This window comes from Neopelma chrysocephalum, unplaced genomic scaffold (genome assembly GCF_003984885.1).
Source record: "Neopelma chrysocephalum unplaced genomic scaffold, ASM398488v2 Primary Assembly neopelma1_76, whole genome shotgun sequence".
In the NCBI taxonomy this organism is placed as follows: domain Eukaryota; kingdom Metazoa; phylum Chordata; class Aves; order Passeriformes; family Pipridae; genus Neopelma; species Neopelma chrysocephalum.
The window spans coordinates 14155017-14165369 of record NW_020897737.1 but is presented as its reverse complement, the minus strand read 5'-3'; the positions used below and the strand labels follow the sequence as shown (position 1 = coordinate 14165369).

Below are 10353 nucleotides of genomic sequence, written 5' to 3'. Positions count from 1 at the left end.
GATGTTCTGTGCAGCAGTTCCCTCCCTGCTGCCTGCAGTAAACACCCCTCCACAGCTCAGCAAGGATAAAATACTTACCTACCCTCCAGGGGCTTTGTGAAGATTACTGCCGTGTCTGTACAATGCTACACAAGTACGGAGCATTATGGCAAGCTCCCTGCTTGGGAGATTCCTCACAGATTATAAACTCGTGTGCATAATGTTTCGTAGATGTTTTGAATCCAGTTCTCGGACAACCTGCTATAATTTATTCCCTCTTGCTGCTACTTCCAGAGGAATTAAGGGAAAGTCTTATCACACCCCAAAAGCAGGCCCAGTGGGTATGGGGGACTCAGAGGGTTGGTGGGTCTTCCAGTACCTGGATTCTTGGTGAAGTGGTTGGACAGAGCCTTCTGCCAACAGGCAGCATGGCTAGTGAATCTAAACCAAAACATAGTCACGAGTCTAGATTCAAACCAGCAGTGCCAACACAGCCCTAATGGCAGGACCTCTGTGTTTATAAGTATCTGAAGAGGGTGTCAGAGGATGGACCAGGCTCTTCTTGGTGGTTCCAAGCAATAGGACAGGAGGCAATGGGCGGAAACTGATGCCCAGGAAGTTCCACCTGAATATGAGGAAGAACTTCTTTCCTGTGCAGTGACCAAGCACTGGAACAGATTCTCCAGAGGGGATGTGGAGTCTCCCTCACTGGAGATATTCCAGAACCGTCTGGACACAATCCTGTGCCATATGCTCTGAGATGACCCTGCTTAGGCAGGGAGGCTGGACCAGATGACCCACTGTGCTCCCTTCCAATCTGACCCGTTCTGTGACTGTGTGACCCTGCCGAAATGCAGGTCTTTGATTTTAGGAATAAAAGAACAGGGACTGTAACTCAGTGACAACTTTCCTCCCTCTCCATTTCTGAACCCCAATGGCTCGCTTGTAAATCAATGGCGTGCGAGTCCCAGGGTCAGAAGACCCATCTCGTCCCCATCCCCGGGCGGGATGGCACAGACGGTGCTTCGAAACCCGTTTCCTCAGGGAATGCCATCCCGGTCCCCTCCGGGAGCTCATCGGGAAGCCGGGCGGAGGGCGACCTGTGCCTCTCATGAGTTTCCCATGACCCGGCGAGCGACCTTCGGTCCGCAGCCCCCTGCACAATTGTCTACCGCGTGTTTGGCTTGAGGGACAGCCACGTCCACCCCCGGGATGGGGACACGCTGGATGGGGACGCCCTGCTCACCCTCTCCAGGGCGGAGGGGCTCCCCGACCCCCCGGCTCTCCCCATCCCCGCGGCGGGGGCGGTCCGGGACGGAGGCGGCCCCATCCCCATCCCTATCCCCATCCCCGTCCCTGCCCGCCTCCCGCAGCCAGTCGGGGCGGAGAGGCGGCACTCGGGGGCTCCTCCGCCGGCAGCCGGGCGGGCAGAGGGACACATGGCATGTCTGATGGCGGCTTTCTCCCTGGGCAGCGCTTTGGTAAGGCGCGCCCTGCCCTCTCTCCCTCCGAGGAGCGGGCGGGGGGCGAGGGGTGCGGGGCTGGGGGGGGGGGGGGGGCGGGGGGGCCGGGGGGGGGGGATGGAGCGAGGGGTCCGCGGGGCGATCCCCGAGTCGCTTCCCGAGACGCTCCCCGAGTGGCAAGCGGGGCCGGCGGGTGGATCCCAGTGCGGGGTGCGGGATGCGGGATGCGCGGTGTGGGATGCACCGGGGATGCGGGTGTGCGAGGGGCCGGCGGCGCACGGCGGGACTTGACCGCTGGTTACCTCTGCCTGTAGCTAAAGCGGGGGGGATTATCGCCGAGCATGCTCCCTGCGCCGCTGCGCCCCGCCGGCTTCCCGGAGGATTTGCGGAGGGGACCGTAACCTTTGCATAACGCGCGGTGCCCGCGGGGGACGGGGCGGGCGGAGCCCCCGGGACCCTCCTGCCGCTGGGACCGGGCGGGCGCTGCCGTCCCCGCCGGGCGCCCCGAGCGGCCCGGCCCCGAGCGGGAGACGCGAAACTACATGGGAAATAACCAAAACTGTGTAAGAGCAGCGGAGAGGTGAGCGGGGTCGCGGGGAGCGGCCGCTCTCGGCGCGCCTGGAGCGCAGGGGTCGGGGATGCGGGGCTGTAGCATCGCAGCGGTCTGCGGGTGTTTGGGGCATACGGAGGGTTCAGGTGTTTTGGGGCATACGGAGGGTTCAGGTGTGTCCGTGCCTTACGAAGGGCTCGGGTAAGTCCGTGGGTGTCGTGGCCGCGGGAGTTGCCCGTCTCTTTCCAAGCGATTGGGAGCCACTGGTGGGGGGACCCTCACCCGTTGCAGGTGGTCCTTGGAGGAGGCAGGTGTGTGACAAAAGGCTGCTGACAACAGGCATTTCTGTCCACCGAGTGATTGAAATTGTTTATTGTCCCGGTAGCAAAAGCCTCTGGCTTCGTACTCCCAGATGATTAAGTAGTCAGAGACAAGGAGCTTGTGCAAAGGATGCTTGTGTTTGAATTGATCTAAACTGGAGGAGCTCTGACTGTCACCTGAATTATCAAGGTGACCTGCTCGTTGAGAGTTAGTTTTTGGGTGTTCCCTCTGATGTGTGAAGGTGCCTCCGAACAAAACAGCTTATGAGTGCCAAAGTAAGCCTTGGAAACATTCAGGGAAGAATATTGTTAACTCGCCTTCTCTTAGTTTTTAGGGAAAAGGGAGGTTTCCTTGCTCAAATTGTTGAGTTCTAAGATGTTTCACATTACTCTTGTTATGTTCAAATTACATACCATTGCAGTCAACTGTTTAAGAAATTGAGAGTGAGTGTTACTGGATACCTGACCTCTGAGTAAGTTGAGAGCACAGCTAAAATCTTTTCCTTGGGAAAATGTGGTAAGCAGAGCTGATTTTTATATCCAGAACTTGGGGCTTGTGCATGAAGAATGCGAAGACACTGACTACAGAGTGGTTATGTAGGACTACTTTTTTTCATCAGTGATTATGTAGGACTGTTTGTTTTTTAATGTTTTCATCAGCATTCATGACAAGTTGACTGCTCTGAGCTGCACTGCTTTTGCAGCATAAATGGGAAGACCAGAAACCATGAGGGAGAGGATGGAAGTGGCGCAGTGAAGAGGAGGGAATGTGACTTTTTAGTTGCATTGGAGGACAGAGGGGGAAACAGTGGCAGGACCTGCAGCTCTGTTTGGGGATGTTCAACACCAATGCCTTGAAAAGTGGTGCAGCACATATGATTTCCAAGAGATACCTTTGGGGACATGTAGATTGTTGGGCAGATAGGTCAACATGGAAATCCTGGCCAGCTACAGAAGTCTTTTCCAATACAGATCTGCATTAAAAATACTGAATTTTCCAACTATGCAGATGTTGGGCCCTGCTTATGACAGCCTCCAAACAACAGATGACAGTGAAAAGCCTCTGAACTCTTCAAAACTATGTTCAGCTGAAGAAAATTCATGAGTGTTTTGCTTTTGACCTTACGCACATTCTGTTGATATTGATGCAAGGTACTTGTGAAGGTAAAAGGAATGGAAGAAGTCCAGATGTTGTGTGCATAGTGAAAAAAAGAAAAGAAAGGCGGGTGAAAGGCCCTTGTCATGAGAGGTCAGGAGAGGAGGAGAAGGGGGTTCAGTCCAAAAAATGCCAAGTGGAATTGCACTGAGTGCTGTGATGGGCAAAGCACAGCACAGGTATGGCTGTGAGCACAGTTGACCTTACAGTGTCAGCTGTGCAAGTACTGGAGCAGGGTTTAATATGTTTATGTAGCTGATAAGATTTCCATTAGGGATCACTATCAAGCAAGGAAAGCACACAAGGATTTTGGGTGGAAAGCACTGTGCTTTCCTAAAAGACCTCCAGAAAAGAAATTGTACTGTTCCAGGTTGCAAATTCTCCAGAACTATCAGTGCAAATAAGGCATAAAATATTACATTTAAAAATTTGCAGAAATAAAACACATTTCACATTTACAGAATATATTCTGATCCAGGGGAACAAGAGCTCTTAGACTTTTTGAGTGGCTGTCTTTTGAAAGGTCTGCACAAATAATTGTTCACCCAGCTCCCTTCCCCCTTCGGCTCTGTCCCAATACAAGCCCTGGAATCAGAGTAACTGGAACCAAATTCTTTGAGTGCATGAGAAACCAAATACAATGGGGACTGAACTTATAAATGTATTAATCTGGTGCAAGACCTAAAAGGGAAACTAGTGCTAAAGAAACTGTGTGCTGCAAGAGCTCTTTCACCTCTTCTATCAATGCTCAGGCAGAACAAACAAGAGATTGTTTTATTTTATTCCTCTTTCGCCTTTCAGCGCATTACCGTGCTGGATTCTTGTGTTGTTTAGATCATAATTCTTCTAGTGCAGGGGGGTTTGAAACGTGTTCCTAAACAGAAGTCTTTGAACTCTCTCCATCTTCCCTGTAGAACGGCAGCAGTTCTGGGTGCACCATGGCCGAGCCGAGGTCGGTGTGTGTCTCGGTGGACGAAGTGGTCTCCAATGGCACAGACACCCAAGACATTCGGCTCATGAATGGACACTTAAAAAAGGTGGACAATGCTCTGACAGAGGCTCACCGTTTCTCCTACCTACCCCGCAGACCAGCTGTGAATATTGAGTTTAAAGAACTGTCCTACTCCATCCAAGAAGGGCCGTGGTGGAGGAAGAAAGGTGAGGAAGACAGTGCTTCATCTACAAGAAACTGTAGATGCAGCAGTTCCTACAACTGCTTATTTTTGCCTCCCAATTCTGAAGTATCTGAAGTAAATATGGTATTGCTGTGCTGCCAAATATCTGTCCTGTGATCTTGCATGTCTACAATTTATTGTTGAGGGTGGGTAGAACATGCAGCAGTTTAAAGATGGGGGTGGGGGGAAAGAGGAGGCTTTTTGCTTTTACTCTTGCAACTGGCTGTTTTGTGAAATGGTTATTTTTTTCAGTACTCCTTCAGAACAGCGAGTGTCTCAGAATTTCAGAAGGCATTTGACACCAGGATAAAAAACATTTTCTTAAAATGCTGAGCTTGGAAATAAATTCTTTGAGCTGTAGGAATGTCATCCATCCGTGCCTCTTGGTGTTCTACGAGGGATCTCTCTAAGCTTATAATTCCTTTTAACTGATGGAATCACTGGCTCTTGCTAGGACTGAATGCTGAGGTTTAGTCAAAGACAAAGATGCTCTTTTGCTACCTCCTTTGCTAATATACACAGCAAAGAGTTCACAGCCTACAACACAGGGCGTACCAAAATGATACAGATATTGGAGGCATCTTCAGAAAGAGAAGTGTTGAGAGTAAGAAGAGTATATTCAGCTCTGTTCTTTATATGCCCTTGGTCAGTTCCATCTCTGAAAGGTTGATGTAAGGTGGCTCTGTCGTTTCTCCTGGGCTTGGCGTCCATTCCTTTTATACCTTCCCTTGCTTTGTGTAGCCCTGTGTTTCCTAGAGAGTTTTTGGGTTTTGTGTGTGCATGTGACTAGTCATCTCTGAAAGGAAAACTAGGTCGTGCAGTAAATTCCTGCTAGTGAAAAGAAGTATGCCCAAGAGAAACTATTGAAATCTGCGGGAGAATTTTGTGTACTAAATGGCATAATTGCTCTTCCTTGAGGAATTCTCTCTTAGTAATGTAAATTGGTATGGTTGTGTGCTTTAGTTCTTTTAAGAGATAAGCCCCTGCCAATGGACTGCTCACCTGAGCCATACTTCATACCTGCACTGGCTCTGCATCTATAAAACCACTGGTTTAAATGTTCCACTTGAAATTGTTTCACAAAGTACATTGCTGCTGTCTGGAAATTGTGTCATTATCACAACATCGAGGCCTTAGTAGTCTAAAAATGTGTGGTATGAAAAACACTGGAGCTGTTGCCATGAAAGTGCTACTGTACATGGACAGCCTGTGCATACAGTTATTCATTTGTTGAAGGATCTGCAGATTTCATGCTTTAATGGGTTTTTCAACATCAGAACTGTATGTACACACACTGACCTTCTTTTATTTTTTTATTAAAATTGCATGGAGCCATGCTGTCCATAGGAGAACAATTGGTTTGGCAGCAACTTCGGTGCATGCAAAATTATGTTTTATCTTATCAGAATGAACTCAAACGTCGAAATGGAGCAGGGCCAAGGTGTCTCGTGTGAGATTGAAAAGCTTGAGATTTCTAACTGGATGTCTTTCTCACTGGCCAGAAATGATTGAGGGGTTCTTTGTTCACATTTGCTGACATGCCTTGACTTGGCTTGAACTGAATGGCACGTCCTGGCAAAATGTCCTGCTGCTGAAAATGACCTGTTGAGGTATTTGGCACTAGGGTATGGCTATGACTGTGTCACTACACTTAGGTTTGAAAGAGGAGATTAAACTTTTCTGGCTGTCTGTGTGCAGGGGTTCATATTTTCTCCTCCTCACCATGTGTCTTTCCTGGGGCCACCAAGGACACCCTCAGAGGGGCTGTGAGGTTGTGTCTGCCAGCAGGGCTGGGCATTCTTCTTCTTGACAAGGACCTAAAACAGCTCTGGGAGGTCTACAGTCCATGCCAAGTGACTGTGAACCAAAGTGTGCTCTCATTTTAAGTAAGATAAACCATATAATGTGCTGCCTTTGGAGGCCATGGCCAGGTGGAGCCAGGTTGTTTTCTTTCCTGGCATCAGTGAGAGCACAACTGGAATATTGTACCCAGTGTTGGGCCCTCCAGATCCACAGAGATATTGGGAAGCTGGAAAGGTTCTGTCAGAGGGGTAAAAAATTATTCAGGGGGCCTACGAAGAACAGCTGAAGAAACTCAATATATTGGTTTTAATAGAAGAGATTTTTCATTAGAGAAAAGAAAATTGAATTGCCTGAATAGTCTCCAGTGAAGGTAAGGCCCAAACTATCAGATTCCTTGAATTGTTTTAGTGGTTCTGCAAGTAAAATTTTTTGTGTGTGTGCGATTTGGGATATTCTCTGTTTCAAACTGATGGATTTGTAGATGAATGAATTGCATGTAAAACTGTTCTGAATGCCTTATACTGGTCTCTCCTCCAGTGGGAAAATGGGACTTTTTCAGTGGGTTTTAATCTGCCAGTGCTCAACAGAAGGGCAATATTGGGCCTCCTAACACTGGTGGTGGTCGTAGTTCTACACTCCTTGTGGATTCCCTGTGCTAAAAGTCTCAGTAATGTGATGTGAAATGTTTGAATGCACTTTTTTATGAGAAGAGGAGCAGAAAACACTAGGACAGTCCAGCATAGGAAATGCAACTGAAGTAAAATTGTGTGCACAAGTTCAAAAAAAAAAAAAAAAAAGGGGGACACGTCTCTCAGTTCACATTGTTCTTGAGTGCTGGTTGTGGTAAGAAGCGATAAGGGAAGCTGTTTCAAAAATGTGCCTTTAAAATTAATGGTGTTTCTATTCTGAAATGGAGCTTGGAAAAAAAAATATACTATTTCTACATCATTCTCCATGGCTGTAATGAATTAGTTAAACCCCTTCAAGAGTGTTGGATCACAAAGGGAGAAGTATAGTTTCCTTACAGAGCATGCTGGAGAGGAATTCAGCTAAAGAGCAACTCCCTTCAGTAAAAATGGTATTGCAAAATGATGTTAAGGTTAGGCTCCAGATTAACAAAAGGAGGAATAATTAGTAGTGCTGCCACTGTGTTCTGTACTTAGCTTGACTGTTCAGAACAATGAAACTCATGGTATGTCATGTCATTTACTTTTCATTAAAAGCACAAAGAAAGGTGAATTTGCATTGCTTGTCAACAAGAAAGAAGCTAAATAAGCCATAGTAGACTTCAAATTAGAATTTTTCATTGATTTCTGTGTCAGCCTTTAAATGGCTAATTTATCTATTGAATCTCTTTTTCTCTTGTAAAGGAGGGAGGGGCATTTTGATTCTAGGGTTTATGTGATAAATGCCTCTCTACTCGTGGTGTTTTATCAGATTCATAGCAAAGATTGGTGTGACTCTGGAGCTGATTCATTCCTGATGTAATTCCTCTTGTGGTCAGGGGCATTTAGAGGGAAGGAAGGTGGCAGGTCAGTCCTTGATCAAAGCTTGATGGAATGGTATGTGACCCATTCCATCCAGGAGGAGTTGTTACTCCTGTATGGGAATTTGGAAAAGCTGACAGAGGTAAAAGTTTCAGAAGGTCTCAGATGACTTTGATGTTTTCCCCATAAAGCTTTTAGGGAACCAGTCAACAGAGTCAAACTGTTTCTTTAGTTTTGAAGGAAAGAGATTTTTAGGTGACTTGATCCAGATCTTGTGAGGTTAAGGATGTTCCATAACTGAAAATGTGTCTCAGTCCTTGTTCAAGCGTGTTCTGGGGGTTTCCTGTGGGTCAGTGAGTTTCAGGATTTATTTAAGAAAGCTGCAGGGCTCCTGGAGTAACTGTTGTAAGATTAGTTAGTCCAAGAATGCCTTCTCCTTTCTTTTAGGACAGGGGAGGAGGAGAAGAGAAAGATGAGAGTCCTATGTTAGATCCAGTGTTGCTCCTTAAATATGGAAATAGCAAGATCTGCAGAGCTTCAGAACAAAATGTGACCAAAAGTTTTACTCTCTGGTAACAAAGCCATTTATGTAAGGCTTGAGAAAGAGATGAAAGTGGGTCTTATCTTGGCTTCTGAGCTGTTTGTTTAAACTGCAGTTTGAAATGCAAACCACAGAAACCTAGATTGGTTTTACCAGTTCACAGAAAAATTAGAGACGTGTAGGTTTTAATACTAGGACTGCCTGAAAACTGTTTGCAGGAGGATTTCATAGAAAAGTCAGGGCCTCGGGTTTCTGCCATTTTTGTTAAAAGCACTATAAAGTAGTCTGAATTCTGGTTTGGGGATGAATTATGTATAGTGCCACATACAAAGAGGGCAGGAAAAGTACTTTGGAGCTTTCTGTCTTGGTCAAATTCATTCAGCTTTACCTAGAAAAGATATATATATTCCATATACCCAGCAAAGGACATTTGTTCTATTGTTTCTAAGTGGTTTTACTGTAATATAGGATGGAAACGGACATATTCTTCCAATAGAACTTGAGTGCGTCAGGGAAGAAAGTAGTAATAAATTTGCTTTCAAAACTCCACAAGAAGTCGGGGATTTCTTTTTTTTTTTTCTTCTCCCCCCCCCCACTTGTCAGTATTCATGGTTAATTAGGCAACGTTTGAGTTGGAAATTTCTCCGTTGTTATTTTTAGGACTGTTATGACTCATTTGCGCTGCGTTCAAGAGTAAGTTCTGCTAGGATTTGGTCTTTAGTAACCTCGGAGGGAACGGGATTCAGCCGGTCAAAATCCAGCCGGGTGCTTCTATCGAGTGGGTTTAGTACCAATACAGAAATTCATGGTCAGCAGAAAAAATGTGTTATTTCTTGTTATTTTGGGTTTGTGCTAATGGCTCAAACCCTGTGGAAGCAGTCAGCTGGAGGGGTGCTGTCTTTTCTGTCAAGGTTGTTGTTTCGTGGCTTTGAGATCCAGGAGTGGAAGGAGAGGAATGAGGGACTGGGCTTATCCTGGATGGCTCCCTCGTGTCCGGTGGGGAAGCACGGAGTCTTTGGCAGGTTGTTGGGTATTCCTGAGCTGTGAAAAGTGGCCATCACAGGTCCGAGACGGTGTCATCAGAACAGTGAGATGCCTGCATTTCAGCTCGGAGGGCTGTGTATTATGTTAATGCTGTTCCCTGCATAAGATGGAAACTTCACCCGCTGTCAAATCATCAGCAGAGATTTAAACAGCCTGGGTTTTGCTGATTTGCCTCGGTGCTGTCTCACGAATTAGTTCTGGTACACGCACTCGGACAGACCCGTTTCTTTCTATTTAGTTGGGGCTTTTTTTTTTTTTTCAGCATCAGCATCAGCATCCTTTCTGTGACTTCATTTAAAAGATTTCACACCCCCCCTCCCCCCGCTCCGGAGTTATCCGAAGACCCAAATGAAAAGGAGAGGCTGGGGGGAGGGATTTGCCCTAAATTATTTGCTAATCCTTGCCGGAGGAGTCGGAAAAAGCCTGTCCTCATCCGTGGCAGGTGCACTGCGGTAGAGGTGCCGCATGCCCGCTCCGGGCGAGCCCGGCGCGGTTACTGGCGGGCAATGCACTGCAGTAACCCGCGCCAGCCTGGTTGGCTGCTCCAGGCTCTGTTGCTAAGATGGGAGGAAGGAAAAGATGCAGAGCTAAACCCACTTTCCGAAAGCAGGGTTTGGGGTTTTTGGTGTGTTTTTTTTTTCTCTTTTCTTTTCTTTTTTTTTGTTGTTGTTTTTTTCCCCCCCTCGCCTGTCTCTGACAGATGGGTTGTATTGTTCTCGACCATTTTTTTTTTTGTGCCTGCTTTATCTGAGAGAGACCATGCGTTTTCATCATCTTGGAGAGATGCGTGTATGCAAATTGAGATCCATATGTCGGAAAGAATAAACAAGTTAGG

The 10353-nt window shown here is 46.9% G+C and overlaps 1 protein-coding gene across 2 annotated transcripts in view; it reads left to right on the top strand.

Annotated features, from left to right (window-relative positions):
• Nucleotides 1-1328: 1328 nt before the first annotated feature.
• Nucleotides 1329-10353, top strand: part of ABCG1 (ATP binding cassette subfamily G member 1) — a 54203-nt gene continuing 45178 nt past the window's right edge. Inside the window, exons 1-2 of one of the 2 annotated variants that reach the window (XM_027689069.1) lie at nucleotides 1329-1460; nucleotides 4383-4626. In XM_027689069.1, coding sequence (XP_027544870.1) covers nucleotides 1419-1460; nucleotides 4383-4626 — 286 coding nt within the window. In that variant the 5' untranslated portion in view covers nucleotides 1329-1418. Of the gene's footprint in view, nucleotides 1461-1887; nucleotides 2023-4382; nucleotides 4627-10353 lie in introns of those variants that run through there. The other variant, XM_027689070.1, reaches the window with a different exon arrangement.